The sequence below is a fragment of the Geospiza fortis genome, unplaced genomic scaffold (genome assembly GCF_000277835.1).
Source record: "Geospiza fortis unplaced genomic scaffold, GeoFor_1.0 scaffold72, whole genome shotgun sequence".
NCBI lineage: Eukaryota > Metazoa > Chordata > Aves > Passeriformes > Thraupidae > Geospiza > Geospiza fortis.
The window spans coordinates 4,137,548-4,158,174 of NW_005054338.1; the positions used below are offsets into that span (position 1 = coordinate 4,137,548).

General features: G+C 37.2%; 1 protein-coding gene across 2 annotated transcripts in view; it reads right to left on the reverse strand.

Annotated features, from left to right (window-relative positions):
* Positions 1–20,627, reverse strand: part of CADM2 (cell adhesion molecule 2) — a 115,037-nt gene extending 94,410 nt beyond the window's left edge. The window contains exons 1-3 of one of the 2 annotated variants that reach the window (XM_005422370.2): positions 20,518–20,627; positions 17,906–18,043; positions 11,846–12,016 (exon numbers count right to left, since the gene is read on the reverse strand). In XM_005422370.2, the coding sequence (XP_005422427.1) occupies positions 11,846–12,016; positions 17,906–18,043; positions 20,518–20,557 (349 nt within the window). In that variant the 5' untranslated portion in view covers positions 20,558–20,627. The remainder of the gene's footprint in view (positions 1–11,845; positions 12,017–17,905; positions 18,044–20,517) is intronic. The other variant, XM_005422371.2, reaches the window with a different exon arrangement.

Genomic DNA, 20,627 nt, shown 5'->3' on the forward strand with positions numbered 1-20,627 from the left:
CGGCAGCGCTCAGCGAAGACTGCGGCTCGTGTTGTCAGCGCTCCCTCCCCCTGGGAAATCTGCAGCAAAGGGTCTCTGGATTATAAAATGCCATTCTGAGGAAAAATGAATTTGGCACACCAGTCCTACCACGGCTTGGTTTCAGCTGTGGCAAATGAACAATGAGGTTGCCAAAAGAAAGCGGTGTGGGGATGTGGGAGCAATGTGGAGCTATTCCACCAGAAAAGCTTGCTGGGACTCTAAATGAGGTCCATATAGACAGGAACAGGAAAAAAGGGGGGAAACCCCATCAGTCATTTTTATAACAGTGAATTCCCAGTTCCTAAAGAAAGAGGAAATTACCTCAGCTCTTGTGTCATGGTTTAGGTTTCATCCCAGGTGGCAACTACACGGCTCACAGTGCATCAGGATGTGCTACAAGTGTTACTTACAGTCCTCCTGCTAAAAGCACTGATACCACCTCCTTATTTCATCTTTTAGGATGACGAGTAGACAGTTTTAATTACCTTTTGTCGCTAGAAATTTTCTCCTATACTCAATGATTTAAAAAGCCTTAAAAGTACTGCAAGTAGGAAAAGGCTTTGTTTAACAACCTAGCTGAGCACTGGATCCAACAGTGTGGAATATGATGAAGGATCCATTCAGAAAGAAAGCTGCGCTTGTGTGACAGAGCAGTTCTTTCCACTGTGATCACTGAGCTTCCCATGGATGCCAGTTTTTACCTTCCTGGACCCTAAGCAACACAGGGAACATGTCTTATTAATTACTTGCCAGTTCAGAATACACTCAGCTGAGCTCCAGGCAGCCCAGATAAAACACACAGACCTTTTCTGTGGTGTAACATCCATGTCATGGCTGCCAGGTCATCTGGCAAGGAAAAGGATAACCCCCACCTTCCTCCCATTACCCACTGACTATTTCCAGAATACTCCAAGTTCTGAATTAATCACTTAACCTTGTGCAGCAGCACCTCCTGCCTGGATCTATAATACTCAGATTTACTATGCCATTTTTAATGAATATATTTACCTTGTTGTTGTCTTTTGATTTGAACACAAACCACCATTTTTTCTCTTTGTACCAGACTGCAAGTTACTATAACTGGTTCATTACAACACATTTTTCTTCTTACAGGTTTAGCTAAATTATGAGCTACCAACAGCATGTCTTTACTTCATGGTTTTATTTTATGACTGCAAACCTTCTGAATGCTGAAAAGCTTTCATAAATTTCTCAGATATTTTAGTGTGGCAGTGCACAACAACAGTTCTGGTGCTATCATTTTAAAAAATGTTATAAAAATCTAACAGTCTGATAATAAAAGATTATTGCTGCCTGGTAATAAATGGCTGCCAGATGATAAGATTTTAAAAGTTTTTCCTGAGAGACTAATTCATTTATTGTCTACCCATTTTTGTCTGTTTTTCTTCAAAATGCATGTTTGTGAAATCTATTTATGTCACGGCCTTCTACATTTTTCATTGCGCTTTTTCTCTCTCTTATATCTTTGGAACCTTTCCATCATTTCCAGATGCAAAGATAAAATAAGCAGATACCTCTGAAAATGATGATATATCTACTTTCTAAATTAATTAGAGCTGGAGTGAGCACAGGCAAGTTTCAGGATTTTTTTTTCCTTCACAAATCATGAGATTATAATTTTCATACATGGATAGCAATTACAAAGCTCATTGAAAATTCTCTAGTCCTATATAATTTCATTCCTATTTCTAAAAAATGTAAGGAAATAAGCTTAGGAAAGAAGACACTTTAAAAGTAAATTCCAAAGACAAATCACTGCAGCATGCACAAAAATAAGCATCAGATTGGATATCCTAAGTAAGATGAGAAAGAGGAGAGAGAAGCGCTTTAATCAGTTCTGTGCAAGTGCTCACCATTTTAATAGCTTTTACACTTACCAGCTGTGCATCCTACAGCTGTGAATCAGCATTTCCCCAGATTTGGCTTATTTTGTAAATGGCAAGCAGCATGGCTTCTGTCTGTGCACTGCTGCCTTGAATAAGCGCTTAGGTGCAAGTCTGCCTTGGTAACTTCACCAAAGTAGCCTGGCAGATGCAGGAAGTTTGATCCTCTGCTTCAGAAAAGAATGACTAACTCATTGCTTAAATGGATGAGAGAAAAAAAATCAATATTATGTATCTGAAAATTATTCAACTAGTAATATTTGTGGGTGAGTTAATCTCATTCAAGCAATTGTGCCATGGCAATGGCATTTAATTTCAATAAAACTATTCAACAACACTGTGAAATTAAGCCTTATGATAGTACTTCAATACTTAGGTTTGACAGAAGTGAATACTTGGTACCATATCCAAATGGATATTCCAATGTCTTCTTTTTGTACTCCTTTAAAACTGCTTTACAGTTAAGCAGGACCAGAAGCAGCATATGGTCCCTTTGTTACCTAAGATTCTTTGATGAATTCTGTTGTGTCATCCTTAATCTCATCTGGTTTATTTTAAAATTATGTTTGTTGTAGGAAAGAGTAATAACAGCTTGTAACAGAAGAGTGTAAATACACTCTCCTGGATGCAAAACAAGAAAGTGGATGCCAATGTGGAGGAAAAGAAAGATTGATCAGTCAAATATTCCCTCCTGACACTCATATTACATGAATGCCTCAATTTGAGCACCAACCTGGCAGGAAACCATTTAGGTTACTAATTCTGTGGGCATTGATTATGTGGTACTTTGCTAAAGATATCCATTGGACTTGTTTCAGCAGCTCACCTGCTGGTCATGCCAGCCTCTTTCCCACAATTACTAAAACACAATAAAGGATGTGAAATGTGGTAGCACATGACATGTGGCTTGGGGTTTTGGGAGGGAGAAAAAGAAGCTGGAAGTACAACACCAAAGTTCCACAGTTTCCCCCTGCTCCATTTCAAATGTTTACAGCTTTACCCTGCCTTTGTCACGTAATGTGTTCTTTGATCATTCTTACCTACTTTGTGCTTGGCCTCAACACAGGCAGAGATAAATGTGAGCACATCAGTAGCCCCTGCTGAAATAAGTGGAGGACAGAGTGGCACTGTCACCCCAGTTCTGAGTGTGTGCCACCCCATGGAGATAGCACCAGACAACAGCCACTCCCCTTTACATGGCTTTGCAGAATGGGTCACTGGTATTTCTCAATTATGCATTAAGTCCCATCCACACATGAATGATGTGGTAGAAACAATATTTTCTTTGCAAATCAGTTCTGTTTTCTCCAGTGAATGCAAGTGATGAAGCTTGGTTTTACAACTTTCATCTTGTTTAATTATTTTTGTCATGCCACTTTTTCAGAGTAAACAGTAAAATTTTGTTTCATTTAGCATCTCCATTGCCTTACACTCCACTCTCCAACTTATTTTTTATCTCCTTTTGCTCTTAAGAGAAGGAGAAAAAAGAAAAGACAAAGAAAAGTCTTCTGCCTAAACCACATTATAAAGAAATGCTGAACTTTGAGAGAGTGCATGACCTTTCAGTGTAACTTTATCTTCTGCTTTCTCAGATTTTTTTGTTTAAAGCCTTCATTGTTCTGTTGTGTCTGACTTAAATTATCTTGAATATGGCTTAAGAACTATAGCACATCCATAACTGTTAGAGAAGTGAAATGAGAGCTCTAGATACTCAGCATTTCCAAATATGTCTTCAGTCCTTTCTCTAACATTCATATCAGATATTGAACACTGTAAATTTTAGTCTATATAAAAATAACTAAGCAGTAGCATCAGAAAATGAAAATTTGATTTGCTTCTTGAAAATATTCATCCCACCCTCGTGAATGGCAAACTTCTTTTCCTTGGGAGGTTCTGGTAATGATCTCTAAATTTGTTTTTTATCTTTTCCTCCAGACTGTCTCACCTGCTTGCTAGTCTTTCCTACTTTTCATAATATTAAACTCTCCCTCCCAAACTTCTTTTAAAACCTTCCCAGTCACACAACAGGCACATAGAATATCCTGCCCACACCAGATTTCAAAGTTTTTATGCAGAGTAGACAAGCTACCCTGTGGATTTTCTACATAAGATTTTACAGAGAAATAAATTAGATTATATTTCACTTGTAAACCGTATTTGAACATAAACCTCCAGATGGTAAAGGTCAGGATTGTACATTAACCCTTTGAACCGAATATCCCCTTTGAAAGATGAAAGTTTTGCAGTAAATGGACTTACAAGTTTATGAATTATTTTGCATTTAAATAATGGATTTCTTATTTTCATCCGTCATTAACCTAATTGATCTCATTTAAACATGCAAATTGTAGCAGTGAACTTTTCTGTTCACAGATATCATCCTTTACTGTGTACACTAACTATCCTTTAAGTTTCATTTGTTTCAAGCATTCACCAGTATGAAAAGTTTAATAAATGTAACTGTACTAATTAACAAAGTGCTTACATAATTATTGAGCTATATAATTAACATTTTACTTAATTTTCATTCAATATGAAAAGATGTAGAGTACTGAAACTATAGCTTTTAAATTGCATTCTCATTATTACTGGTTTTATCTGCATCTTATCCTGTTAAGTATAGTAACATCCCTCCTTTAAGGGAGATAGACCAACAGCTGGTCCTCAAAGATATATTTATTTTCCATATTAACATTCACTGGGTGAATTCAGGAACAAAAAATGAACCAAAACAGAACCCAAACCTGTTTGGGTTGGTTGAGTATCACAACATGGGTGGGTCTTGGGTGGGAACCTGAATGTGTAAAAAGGATAAGCTTATATAAGAGGGAGTCAACTGGAAGACACCGAAACTGTCTCCTTCTCAAGGTCACAGCAATCCAGCAGAATCTTCAGTGAAAGAGAAAAGTAGGAACAGTGCCCAGAAGTTTGATCTCCTTTCAGATTCAGGGAGCCATTTATGAAAACATCCAGCTTTTCCTCATGAGCTTCTGTCCAGGAACCTGAACAGCTCACAGGTTTTCACTGAAAGTGAAGGACATCCCTGCTTGCTTAGGCTTACAGAGATCATCTGTGATCAGAAGTTTTGTGAGAAATCAAGGTCCTGTCTGCACATCAGACAGAAAATACATCCCCCTCTTGCTTCTTAAGCTGGAACAAAAGGTGGCTTTAATCAATAAGACCAAGCTTCAAGTATTGGCCTCCTTCCACAAGTTCCAGAGGTCTCTGAGGTATCATAGCTCTAAACCACTCAAATTGTTCCATGATGAAATAGTTGTAGGAAGAGAGAAAATAGTGCTAGCTTGAAATAGAGAACAGCAAAGCCCTGGATGTGCAAATCTCAGGTGAGTTTTTTTGTTTGTTTTTGTTTTGTTTTGTTTTTTTGTGACTCTAGGGAATTATGTGCCTGGAAAATCCAGGTCTTTTCACTGTATGAGAAGTTCTAGAAGAATTGTGTGGTTAAACTTATTGGTTGAAGTCATCATTATACAGACATTTTCTCTCTTGGCAACATCAAAAGAAGTTTCAATTCTCTCAGAAATTGCAACTATTTTCACTCCTGACTCAACACACAGGCTATTTGTTTGAGTTCACCTAGTATTTTGGGGTGATGTTAAAAAAAATATTTTAAATAATGGAAGGCTATGCTATGACACCTTATTATCCTAGTTAACATGTCATTTTCTGAATCTGGGGATGCATCTCTTGCCAGATTGTCCATACAAAGATTGTGGCAGTGTGTAATCTCACCAAATGTTACCAGATTTTGCTTTTAGCCAGTATGTCTGTCAAGGTGTCACACAGTGTAAGGAAGACATGGTCACAAGCAAATGAGAATGACCAATTCTGTTGAATGATCTGAAACCACTGAGATGAGCATCAGTGAAGGAAATTTCTTTTAAGTCTCATATTTTCTTCACTTCAGAAAAACCTATTCTCTGCCTAGGGAGTAAAAGCTACTTACAAAGAAAAGGGAGATGTGCCCTTATTCCTAAAGCATAGGTGTCACTTAACTCTGGGAGAGTTCTGGGCAGCATACCACAAGTCAAAAAAAAAAAAAAAAAGAACTTCAAAGCAAATGAGAGAAGGAGTTATGCCAGAGTGCAAAAGCAAAGATGGTTTTTTTTAAGCACAAAATTGGGGAAAAACAACTAAAGTAAGTAAAGAGAAAGGAGCACATGAAGAGAAAATTAGAATCAGCTTCAAAAAGACAAATGGCCACACAGCTTAAAGAAAATGAATGTGTGACACATATTTTACTCATTTACAGTACAGAAGGACCATATGTAGAGTGCAGAGGAAAGTTTTCCTTTCCTCTCCTATTTTATCATAGCTAAGAAGTATCCCATTTTGTGTGCTTTTGCATGGGCACACATCTGCTCTTCCTGAGCTACAAAAAGTCAGCAAGTCTGGATAGACACAGGCACCTTGAAGAGCCACTAACATATTTAACATGTGACATTCATTAGAACTGAACATTAAGACTTAAGGAACACAGGGATTTTGTCTCTATGTACTGTTCTGATGGGCAGCTCTGAGTCTTTCAGGCATTCATCACAGACACAGAGTCCAGCACCCAACTATTCATGACCCTTTTCTTGCCTGTTTTTAGAATGCCTTATTTCATGTAGTGCTATATGAAGATGCAGTACATGATATACTACAATTAATATATTTTTACATATTCACACACATTTTTTACTCATTTTTGTTCAGAATGTCTATTTTAGAAACTCCGTTCCAACAAAAACTTGAAAGCAGCCAAGCAGAAACAGTGTGCTAAACCCTCCTAAGTGAGCATCAGGGAACTCTTTGATGAAATGACTCTGCTTGCACAAGCAGAAATTCTGGGCCCATCTTGCCATCAGGGAAGCTTCCATTTGTTGTTACATCAGGAGTGAGAGGGGCAGGGTGCTGTCAGACACTTGTGCACACACAGACACCCCGTGTTCTACACGGCCACACCAGCGCGTGGCTGATCCAATCCGCAGCCTGCTGCACTCCCAGGGCTTTCTTTACTTAATGCAAAATCAATACCTTTATTTCCAGGACAACGATTCCAACATTCTCATGGAATGGCTGCCTAATTTTAAAGTCAAGTCCAGATGTTCATTGCAAAAGAATCTAATAACAGCTCACAAAAGAAGTGTGCCTATCACACAAACATGTTGGAATAGCCTGTGGAAGCAAGTTAGCTGATGGCTATAGATTTATCAGGCCGACAATTCACTGCACATCTGTGTCTGCCAATATGGAATTTATTCAAAATTGCCTCTCTAGACGCTTCTTTACATAACACATATTTAGCTTATTAGTGCTGTCATTTGGGAGTGTGGTCAGCTTTTGAGCAAAATCTCACTGAGTCCATTAGCACGGATCACATCACAGCTGCCATTTTAGAAGCACCATGATTAGGTTTGAAGTTCAAATGATTTGATTTCACTTTAAGGCTTCAAAAGCAGCCTCTGGGGTAGATTTACACAATTAATTTTTACTGAGGTCTGCTGGGTAATTTACTGTAGTCAGAGAACCTTCACTAAGGTACAGTAATTACCACTGGGTAATTTTATGGCACTCTGTTCAGTACGAAGCAACATGTTGGCTGTTTTCTGCTCAGATAAGACCTGGAAGGAAGAGAAGATGCTGCTTTTGGGAATCACAACATGTCTGCAACACTGAGGAGGGATGAGAAGAATTCACTGACTTCTCAGATGTGGACCAGAAGTTGTACATGCCCTCAAAATGTCTTTTCAGGAGCATGCATAAGGACTTAGACAATCTCTTAAAAATTGTACTGAGAAGCTTTCAAAATTGAAGCACCGTACCCATAATTCTTTAATACAGGAACAAAGAATACATTCTTTGTTTAGTCTGAACACAGAAGTAAACAATGAAATTAAGTATCCCTTTGAGATTTGTATTTATCACTTACAAGAAGCACTTCCTAATAATCAGTGGCAGCTGGGCTGACAAGCAAACTTCAGAGCAAAGCCAGAGGGGATACAAGTCTATTTTAGGTTTGCTATTGACAGTAAGGGTCACAGAAAAAATAAACTCAGCAAGCAGTGTCATGCTACCACAAACCTCTGCTGGCCAAGCAGAAACTAAATTACAGCCCAACCTTTCAGCACAGCAGAAAGACTTGGGCAACTGGGCTGCCCTGCAGTGCACAGAGCACAACATACAGATGAACAAGATTAAGCACAAGTGAGATGTAACATAAATTACAGACAAATAAATCAAAAGATTGGAGGAGCTAATTATCCTGTAGTATGGAGTGGGGGTATGCTATGCTTTCCCCTATTATTTTAATATTTTGAGTTTGCAAAATTAATCTGTGAAGCCCTGTAAAAACAAGAATTGACCACTCTCTCCTTCAAAATAATAATATAATCTCCACTTTCAGACTGAACTATAAGAAAGAAAGGAAAGCAAAGAGCAGCAGAAGGACTTAGAGACTATTTCTATCACATACACATAAATATGAATAATAGAAAATAAAAAAAAAAACTTTGAGTGTAAAAGTTTAGTCCTCAGCTTCATTTTATACACTGTAGCACTACTGGGAAACCTTATTTGATTTCTCTATCACAATAATAAAACATAAGATTTCTGTAAGGGGAAGATGAGGGAATAAACATATTCTATATCTAATGGCTTTCATTTTGTTAAGTTGACTTCCTACTAAAGTTGATGATAAAAACAGCTGTGTGGACTCATAAGCACTTCTATCTACATCTCTCCATGGACTAATTACAAATATCTGTTTCATACAGTCCCAGCATCTAAGGCAGATTTAATTTTATTCTATCTTTCACTAGGCATATATCAAAACCTGTCATTTCGTTCCATTATTTTGCTTTTTTTTTCCTCTACCCATCATCCACTGGATGCAAACACAACCCTGCACTTCCTACTGTTCTCTTTTATTTTCCTCTGCTTTTTGGTTTGTTTGTTTGTTTGTTTTGATGGAGCCACAAATTTTGTCCATTGTCAAGGGCGAGTTGCTTGAAACAAAGCAGGCTTTTCAACATTCAAGCATAATTATACAGGGCAGAAATGCCTAGACAAGTTCTTACTGCCCTTTCCTTCTAACTGGTGATGATACACTGATAATTCGTGAGGAGCATCCATGTTTTAACTTTTCAGATTTTAGGAAGGAGTTTAAAACTCAAGAGCAGTTCTAATGAGTGATGTTTCATCTTTGTACATTCATTCTCTGCCAAACTGATGCTCACCTGTGCTGTTCTGTTTGACCTTTTTAAGAGACTTGCTTATCATTCTCTCACAGTTGTCTGCTAATTTTATAGATCTCTGGGATATTAAGAGTATGTGGCAATGCCACACTAACTTGGTTATGATTTTGGAGCATACAGGTTGTCAGATTAACAGATTCTCCTGACTTTGAGGTCCCATAATTCATCAACTTTGCCAGCACTATTTTTGCCCTGCTGCAAGGTGGCATTGAGGATTTATGTTGGATCAGCTTCCACAGGGTCCTGTGAGCATGATTCTTGTTGATACAAACAGGATATCTTTTATATGTTTGAAATCTTATGGACTGACAGAAAAAAACCCAGCTTCCACTGGCTGCAGTAATATCCATGACAACAGTGAGCAACACAAGGAGAATAAAATCAAGGAGCCCAATTCCAGTGTAATGTACTCCATTTGGAGTATTTGGGATTGCTCCAGTGAATAATTTCACATCTCTTTTTCCTTTAAGGCTCTCTGATGAACCATATCATCAGTTCCTTGAATCTTCTTCTCTTTTTGTAAAATTTCCTTTCAAAATTTGACCAGCATTAAGATTTCTGAGTATGCTGACCACGGAAATGTGAGTGGCAAGGACAAGGACAACAAAAGACTGATCTTAGTCTTCTTGTCACCAATAACAGAATACTTATTTCTCCATAGCTTTAAATGGTTCTTCCACTCTCTGCCCTCAACTTCAGCTTCTTTTGGCACTTTTATCACTTCTCTTTCTATGTATAACAACTCCATACCAGTGCTAGAGAGTATTAAATTGATTGGTGGAAAATTAATGGAGCAAGCATGAATGATAGAGAACAATTACTTGTGCATTATGGCTTTTGATAAGCTGGCAGTCTTAGAGGGGGAACTAACATAAAGTACGCCAGTAATGGAAATGCCCAGTGCAGTCTGACCTTGTCAGAGAACTTCAGTGAGGCCAGAGAAGAGGGAGAAGGGTCTTGTTCAAAATTTGGAGAAACAAGCATAGAGGAAGATGCACCTCACTGCTATTTAGCAAGGAAGCGCCTCGCTACAAGGGTGCAAACTGGAAGGGAAAACAAATATTCAGGAAGTTTTATATACAAGAGGCCACAAAAAGGCTTTTTTGCCTTATGAGGCTCATGCAAACCAGGGCCCTGCCTTTACTTTCAGGCACATTACACTACATTGCAGCCATTTTAAACTCTTTAAAGCTGTCCAATTTCTGCATCTAGTGTTCCATTAAATTTGGTTCATCTCCTGCAGTGCCAACATCTTGAGCAAGGTGCTGAAGAAAGAGCAAAGAATTAGGAAGTGAAGACATGGGCAAGATCAGTGGCTGATGGCTGTGCAATTTAGAATTCAAGGAAAAGAAGTTGTTAGGGATTCATGTCTCCAGCACAGATGCATTTGAATATATTAGGAGAGGTGCTTAACAGCCATTTGGTGAAGAAAGGCCCTGATCTCCCTCAGTAAAATGATGGCTAGAATGTTTCAGAAAACATTTTTAGCACATATGCTAATCCACATTCTCTTCATTTTCAGACTTTTTTTGCAGATGGCATTTTTAGCAAAGTTGTCAGCTTCTGTGTACAGAGTGCTTTTGCCATTCCTGCATTTTACATGTGCTGCAAGTCTTAGATGCTTATAGAAATGTCCCTGTTTATAGAAATATCCCTGTTTAGAAACAAGTTACATATGGCAGCAGTCCTTGACATGGCTCCTCAGGAACTGGTTGCAGTCACTGAACACTTGCCTGCTTCAGGGACAAGCTTGTCTGCTTTACAACAGGTTGATTGCACCTGGTCTAGAAAGAGATTCATGAAAGGTCTTTTGCCTTCCCTTGGTCTGCATTTTGCAGATGTACACATGTTCTCCAGAAAAAAAAAAAAACAACCAACAAACCAAAAACAGCTGGACCCCAAAAAATGGTGGATCTAATACAAGTGAATATGAAGATGTCAGCTGATGGGGTCTCTCACAGTTTATAAGAGAAAAAAACCCACTGACTCAAAGGACAATCTGACTTCAGAGTAGGGCACAGAGAAAACCAGATTAATTCAACTTTGGAACAATGCACTGTGGAAAACATCATGTCCAGAAATGCTGTTTGAAAGAAAAAAAATAGCCAATATATAAAGATGCAATACAACTGAATTGTGGATTACCTAGATTAACAACTTGTGTGGGCCAGGCCTAAAAATAAATCTTAAAGAGCTTTTCTTCCTGAGTCTGTGCTATTAACAACACTAGTGAGTTTCATTAGCAGGATTCAGCGTCATTGAGGCAATCTGCTACAAACTTTGTTTCTTTATACCCTTGTTTCAAGTTTCTAGAAACTTTCAAGGAAAACTGTGAATTAGGATGCTCTTGATGTTAAATAACCCATTTAAATTACTTCAATGATAACCAAAAAAGACAAGTACATTTTCTTTCCACTGCTTCTCAAATAAAACCAAGAACTCGGTCCCACAGCGCTCTCAATGTTAAGCTTTCATTAAACTTTTTTGAGTCACTCCTGTAAAAATAAAATAGAAAACACACCCCACCAACCAAATACAAACCACAGAATTTGGCTAAAAGAAAGGCGTTATCTATCTGCACAATACCAGAGAACTTTGCTCCAACAGACACTCTGAAACAAAACAAAACTATAAAAGCAAGCATGTATAATGTGTATTACTTACAGTGTATTTCTAGAACCTGCATTGCTATCTGAGGTGTAGAGTTTAGGGACTCATGATCTACTCTGCAACTTACAACTGCACCATCATCACTGCGATCTGCTAGGAAATCCAGCGTGCTGCTGACTGTGAATGTTTTACGAGTTGCATCTTCTTCTTTTACATATTTAACATCTGAAAGAAAGTAAAAACAGTTAGTTATCTTTCCAATATTTTTTGGGAAAACATAGTCCGACATTAGACAGCTAAATTTTCTATCACAGTTGTTGGAAAAAAAACCCATCTTTCATTGTTGGTGTCTTTAATATAAAAGCAATTAGACTGCAGTTATTCCTCAATTTGCTCTCATTGTCAGAATAGGAGATAGATATTGAAAGAGAAAATTTTAAAACTGCTTCCATGATACTGCATTCAAACTGAATTTCATTCATTGTTACCTCTTAAATGTTTAGGTCCATGTTAGATATAAATGCTCTCTGTAGGTCATCAGAAAAAGATTGTGATCTTGTCCCACCCTCATCACCTTACATATTCACAGTGCCACTGAACATTTAATTTCCCAAGTTCATTCTTATAGCCTCTCACAGTAATGCAATGCATGGATATTACTGAAGCCACGTGCACACAGTCAGATTCATCCTGTGCTTACTTAATTCATTGCTTATTCTGTTGTTTGGTTAGAATTATGCTAATTTACTGATAAAACCAGGTATAGTCATCAATGGTAATAAACAACTGTAAATAGAGCATGCCATAGTATTTACTGGAATATTGAAATGAGTCCCAAGAAGACCAGAAATAAGATTACTGCAGAGAACTTCCACTCACTGCTTTACACGATTCTAAATTGACTTGATACATGATACTTGCAGATCCAGTTAAAAATCTGAGTTTTTAGCACAGACACTGCAGTGGAGGGAGTTTTCAGCTATGCTTAGGAAGCATTATCTCAGCTCAAGGTTAAGATTCACATTCAGAACATTTTGTTGTAAGAAATACATGCTAGATCAGAAACGAAGATCCAAAAGACTGAGCATTTGAGTTAAAATATCTGAATGTATTAACAGGAACATGAGATCTTCTTACACATACTTTAGAATTGTTTCACTTGGTTCCCAACTACTTGTGATACTTATTGATTTTAGTTTATTTCAGAAAAAAAATGGTAAGCTTGTTATATTGATTTATTGCAGTGAAAGCTTGAAAAGATATCTATAAATACTTAAACATATATATTAAATTACACTGAGATTTCATATGTCCTCTGTGCCCTATGAAAAGTGAGAGGTTTCAGTTTTACAAATTATACTAAATCCCATTAGAGAACAGAATGACCTAAATAAAATTTCCATGAAATATCAATTTTAGAAAGCAAATCTTCAATGGCTTAAGCTACATAGTTTTAGATTAAAAATACCTCTGACTTCAGAGAGGTGGTCTTTATCATTGTCTCCAGACAGACAAGGACACTGTGTAGTTATACAGTTTCCATTCCTCCCTAAAAAATAATTATTTCTTGCATACGAGAATTTTTCTGACTGTTTGCTGCTAAGCCTTAAAAGATTTCCATTTCTGCCATGGTCACTATTAATATTTAGGGATTAGTAGGTAAGAGACATATTGGCCAGAGCTAAAGCAAAGTTATTATAATCAAACAACAAATGTCTTCACTAATATTTAAAGCAAACACATGCGATATTGTTCCCAAAGTTAGGTTTCCATATTTAATAATAAGCACCTGTATAGGTAACATTCTGCTTATAAGTAATGTGCACATCCCTTTGCTTACTGACTTCAGGTGGGGGACAGAAGGCTCCTGAAAACATCAATAACTTTAATTTTATTGAGATGTTGTAGATTTTTAATCCTTTAGAAAAACAAAAGCAGGTAATTTCCTAAATTGATGCTGAGAAGTCCTTCTCTAGTTATTTATTGTGTGAAAGAGTTAGACTCTCAGAATTAACTTCCTCTGCAAAAAGGGTAGTGATAAGATTCTACAAACTGTTAGCATCCTCACCAACAGAAATTTTTAGCTTGTTCTTCTTACCAGCTGTATTTTCTTAGATGTTTCTTCATGGCAATGAAGGTGGGATTGTAATACGTTCTAATTGAGTGCAAACCCAACTGGATGTAAGAATGGTGGAGATCAGCTACTGTGAACACACCATCACTCAAGACATTTTACAGAATTTTTAAATATGTCAGTTGTAGGCTACTGTTTAATTTGTTTTCTTGCTGCTCCTCTCTCTCCTAAATATTCCCTTGAAGAAAAGGTTGGAAAGAAATCCATGACGCAAGCATTTTGTGTGGGAAGCACTGTAATGGAACAGCCTGAAGGGATACAGCTTTACAGAGGAGCACCTAGGGGTGGTAGGACGTGTTGAACGTTAGTGAACAGAGTGCCCTTGCAGGCCTGAAAGCTAAACCCACTGCCTTGCATTAGTAAAAGCACAGTCAGAAAGTCAGGGGAAGCGATCCTTCTCTCTTTGGCACGTGCGTGGCTACATTGAGAGGACCAGGCCCAGTTTTGGGCTTTCTGAAGAAAAAATGTACAATAAACCTGTTGAAAAACACTGTGGTCAGTGGAGCTCTACAAAGACATCTTAAGAAAGTTGATATTATCTAACCCAAAGAAGAGAAGACTAAAACCAGATCAAACTGCTGCTTTAAAGTACATAAATTATGGCCATAGAGAAAAAGAGCCAGAATCCCCTCAGAGGTGTAAAACAAAAGCTGATGGGCAACAAACACAAGTTACACCTAGACAAATCTGGATTATGTATCATGAAATATCTACAAATAATGAAAACATAAACAAGAGGACTTTAGAATGCTGAAAAATCTACCCTAGACAGAAATGTTTCTATGGAATCTCTGACCTGGGAGACTTTTCAAACCTGAATTGGAGAAGACCTTTAGCTACTTGATTTAACCTTGGAATAGATGTTGGGCCAAATGAACCCGGGGATCAGCTTCAGGCCCACTTCCATGACTTTCAGACAGGTGCACATATAGATATGGCTGTATCAACTAATACAGGGTTATTTCTCATAAGTGTAGATGTTTGATAGGGAAAATAATAAATGGAAATGATGGAATGTTCATCATCTATTGCTCATTGCAAGCTATTTATAAAAGCACACACCTGTAACACACAGAAATACTCATCTTTTAAAAAGGGAGTTTTTCTGGTTTTACATGGCAGATATAATTATTGTTTGCATTTAAACTCAATTTCTGGCATGAAATGACCTTATTATCAAAAAAATACAAAAAACATCTTTGCTGTAGAGGGTTCTCAAGACAATAATCAGTGCCTCTCTGAAATCTTTGTGTATACTAAAATTAAAGAAACTTACTCAAAGTATCTTAACCTGTTGCAACAAAATGAACTTATTTAGTTTTAAAATCAAGTCTACCTAGCAAAAGAAAAAAAAAAAAGAAAAATAAAATCTATTCAAAATATTCCTGAAGCCTATAAAAAATTCTTTATATAATTTTGTTCAAAGAGCATGTAACAAATTTTGTTGAAAAAGATAGGTAATTTCAAAATGAAAAATTTGCATTTAGCTGCTCCAGTATTTTTGTTCTTAATAACCTTCCAGAAATGTCACCAGAATGCTAAACTGCAGATCCCTTTGTTAAATTGGTGCATATATGAGTGACAGAACAGTAAACTAAAAGGTGTGGCACCCAGTGCTTCACATTCAGTCTCTCTCATTACTAACACTTACTTTATCAAACACTATTCCTTTATCAGATGATGATTCCTTTTTTGAGTCATAGCAATGGAGCTACAATTTTAGAGTGGCTTTTTCCCCTTTGGTGCAACTCTGATCTCAGTGCATCATTTATATTCGTTTGCAGCATGTATAATACAGTGGAACACAATTGGATTTACTGGTGCTAGACAGACGAACTCTTGACCTTTAATGTCAGCTGCATTAGCATATCATTTCATATCTCTTTTCTCAGATTTATCATTTCACCTTTTACACTGCACAAAGCTAATGTAACTTCTGCTGATGCCACTGCAGACTGGTTAGGTTATTTTATTTCTAACCTTTGAGAAATGGCAATGTGCTCTTCAGAAGACCTAGAAAACTGAACTGAAATGAATGTGCTCAGTACTTTCCTCCTATTCCTGGTTGTCAGGGGTTTTTTCCCCTTTACTGTTCTTTTTCATACTCCTTTTATACTCCTTTCTTCCCCATCTTGTTTTGGTTTTGTGTGGTTTTTTTTTTAATCCCTTTAGGAACTCTTGAGAAAAATAAATTAAAGAGTCAAATAGTTAAAGAGTTAAATCAACAAATTGCTTGCTGCCTTCAATTACTTGTCAGCTGAAGGAAAGGCAAAGGTATTACACCAGATTTTTAATGTAATTTTTAAAATAACTTATTTTCAAATTTCAAATAACATATCTTCAGTATGGCCTTGCTGTTAGGCCAACTGTGTCAGTGTTTATCTTATAGTATTGACATGGCTTGGAGTTATTTCCAATCTTAACATGCCTTCAATATGTATATTCATCATGCCATCTTTTTTGAAGGACACAGTCTCTGCTGTGCCATGTGTCTTAGCTGTGCTGTTTAATTCTTTTTACTTGCATTTGATTAGATGCTGCATTTCTGTCATCAATTTCCTCAAATTTCCCAGTACTGAAATGAATCATTCTCTGTTTACTCATTTTCTATCCTTGTTACACATTTCAAATTATTCCAGTCTAAAATGCTTGTTCCTTTCAATACTATTCTCATTTTCATTAGAAATATAAGAACACCTCTAGAATGAACAGGATTCTTTAGGCAATCATCTACAATCTCCTTTATTCACCAATTTTATACCAGAGCTCCGCTTTTGCACATTGCACTTGGAAGAGAATAGGAAAGGAAGATAAATGGCTCTGTAATTAACTCTGTAACTTTGCTTGAGGCAGTTTATTGAGCTAATGAAATCCAAAATATTAGACAAATTAGATAAATGAAGGGTGGTTTTTTGTTTGTTTTTGTTCTTTAAAGCTGCACAGAAAAGGTGGATTTTGAATCATTTATTTATCTGGTCTTATAGCAGAATGAATAGAGGTGACATGAATAAATACCAATACCTTATCCTTTTTATCCATCTACTCTATAATGGGCACCTCAACCGGCTTGGAGGTATGACAGCCTTCTGCATTAGGAATCTCTCGTCACTCACTCATTCACCAATGAGGATTTAAAACAATTCCATCATTTTTAAGAATATGGAGTAGAAAACTAAGGTCTAAGCAAAGAACATACCAAGTGAAAGAAAAGATGTAAAGGAAATAAACAGCTTTTTATATGCAGCTCTTTCCTAGCTCGCTGCATCCTTGAAGGCAAAGCCTTGCTGTCAACTTTGTTTTTAGTCACTCACTGGCTTTTCTGTAACAACAGACTTTGTCCAATTCCCCCCAGTCCCTGTGATGTTTTCCTGATCCCCTTTAAAGTCCATCTTCTCCTCCTCCTCACTGCAGACTGTCAGCATCCTTGCCTCGGCTGGAGATTCTGAGTTTCCCAGCTGAGATTCCCTCATTTGCTACATCCTGGCTCTTCCTCAGCAGAGCAGGCTCCATAGGTCTCCTATGGGAAGTGCATTCTCCTGTCTGTTCCAGATGGTTCTGCCTCACCTGGTCACATTTTTTAGGGGATTGTATAAATCTGGGAATTAACTAAATCAGACATACCCCATGCTGGAATGGCACAAGAGAAATGAAAAGGGAAAATATCAGGGACAAGTGGTCTGACTGTGATAATAATCCAGAAAATATTTCTCTATGAAGCCTCACAGTTGAGTTTATTATGCTGCATAGAGTTCTGAGCAATCCAAAACATCAGTTTTTACTATTTGAAAAAACAATAAAAAGATGGTTACATGACCACTACAGTAAATTACAATCAATTCTTCATCTGTGTGCCATCCCCTACTCATTTCATGACCCAATAGGAGCAACTTTTCAAACACAGATTAAAAAAAACCCCATAATTCTATGGATTAGATAGTTTTGACAATTGGATCAAATGACACTAAAATCCTTTTAAATACCTTTAACTTCTTTGTCGTTCTTGAACCATCTGATATCAGCTGCTGGCTTACTACCAGATGTCTTGCAAGTGAGCTGCATCCTCTCTCCCTCCATAACTGGTGAGGTAAATCCAGTAATTTGTGGCTTCTCAGGAACACCTAACAAGCAAACAAGCAAAATGTCTCTGATAGTGTCAGCTGCTGCCATGAATGCACAACCAACTTAAAGTTCACTTCTTCACATGCTCTAAATTCTGTAAACAGGATAATTAATTCCTCGTGCCTTGTCAGTTAAACCTTTTTCCTATTGTAAATATCCATCAATCTGAACGGTAGTTGATTCTAAATAAATAGAGAAAGCAGGAATTACCTAATTTTCTAGAGAAACAGATTGCATTTTAATAAATACCTTATCTCTGTATATTCTGCATGCAGGTCTAGTCTGACTTGTTACAATATTTAAACTGCTCAGCACAGCAAGCAGGATGACAAACACATTTAATTTTCACAGCTGTGAAAATTAAACGTTAAACTGGCAACAAAAAACTGAACTGACCTAGGTTGAGGACAGATATTTACACCTAAATAATGAAGACTTTAATAAAGAAAAAAAAGGGAAAAGGGAGGGTGAAAATAAATACTGGAGTCACTTTATCTTCAGAGAAACAAAACCAAAACACCAAGAGGTATAATCACAACTTCACTGACTGTGGAGGGTCCTCTGCTGTATACAAGTTCTTCAGAGCAGATAATATGATTTGGACATACCATACACATAATATTCAATTTGGAAATGGCTGTTTTTCAATGCACCAAAGAAAATTGGGAAAGTTTTGATCACTGCATGCATAAATCCATTGAACTTATGAAGACACAAGAATAACTTATTTTAAAGTATCACTGATGACAGTAATTTAAAAATCTCAAAAAAAAAAAGACAGTTATGTCTTGTAGCTACACTGCTTTGGTGCATCCACATTTGTGGCAAGATAAAGGGCTCGGTCACAGTAATTGATCCTGGGCCCTGTATTTAATAATTCCATTTTTCTGCATCTCTTTTTCAAAATGACAGATTATGTACATAAAAGCAAAGCAGCATCACCTATTGCATAGTACATCTCTTTAATAACCCTAGTCCTCTCTTTCAGGACAGAAAATTTTGTCTACTACAATACCTTGACACTTAAATTTTCTAATTGAAAGCAGAGCAGTCAATAAAGAGACTATTAGTACATAAAAGGATAGTTTATCTGATTAAAAGATGCAATACACTTCAGTGGCAAAGCTCCCCTTCTCTGGCAGAAAATGTTTTAGGAGTTTAAAATGTTCCTTTGAAATAGGAAATTACAAATACAAAATGAAAAAAGGCAGGAATCCTAAACTGTGCAGCTTTCTCTCTTGGAAAGTAAGTAAATGGTGTTGGGAAAATTTCATGAAACCCTCCCCTAATATGAAGGTCAAGCTTAAAGGACTGTTAAGGATCAAGCTACTTTTATTAATAAATATTGCCTAGATATTTTGGGGGTTTTCTTGTCTTTGTAACACCTTTCTCTATGTCTTTCTGCCATTTAAAAGGTCAAACTGGTGTACTCCTCAATTGTTTAGATCATGAAATGCCTCTCTGCAGAAGGAAGATAAAGCATAGGCAGTTGCTATTCCAGAATATTTTGCTTTGAGTGGGTACTTTTTGTCCTTAATGGTAAAGTAGTGAAGATTTTTGTAAAATAGTCTCACAGGGACTGAAAGGGAGATGTATTTCATATCCTAAGCACAAAACCAATTCCCTGGCTGGATTAATGTGAATATTACTGCCACAGAGAATATCTTACATTAGTTCTATTAAATTCAACTGTCTGCCCATCCACATATAAAAATAAAACAAAAAGAGAGAAAGAGTCATGTTCAGGGACAGAAAAAAGGAAAAAAGAATAAAAATCAATCTCTAAAATCATATAGCCTCTTAGGTTCGCAGGTGTGTTTTAGTGAACTATAGCAATTTTGGCTGATTGGGCTACTGACATTCATAGAATCATATAAAGCTTCGAGCAGAAACTTTATTTCCTGGGCATCTCTTGAAATCTATTGCTTTTCTATGTGTATCTATAACCTTTGGGGAAAACAGCAGAGCACTTAGAGGATAAAGCATAAAAGAAGCGGCAAACCCAGTGAAAATTTGCACTTTATAGACCAAAAAAAAAAAAAAAAAAGAGAAAGGAGAATGAACCAAAAAAATGAACCGCTAAGGAAAAATGATAAAGCTCTAAAGCTCGTTTTGATTTCATGCTTTCTGCTTTTCTCTCCTTTGCCCTATCCAATAGATTGTCAGGAGATGAACACATGCACCTTCTGTGCACTGGTGGTGCTCGGGATGTAGAGGTTATGTCCATTTTATGGAGCACTCGTTCCGTGGTGTTTGTGTGCTCCCTAACTCATTATCCTGCCACGCTGCAAACAGTAAGAGGCATGTTATTTTTCAGCCCAGCAATATGAAACAATAAACATCAGGGGAAACCAGATCAGACGTTTACATTTATCTTCTGCCAAGCCTTAGAAAAGTTCACTCTTATCATAATTTGCCAGAGCCTGAGGAGTTTAACACTTGCTTCTTTCTGCTCGGCTCAGTGTGTGCTTACCGAGGACGGTGAGGAAAGCCTTGGAAGTTTTGACAGGCATGGTGAACAAGGAGCAGGTGTACTGCCCTTCGTCCGACAGGGACACGTCGCTGACACTGATACTCAGCTCG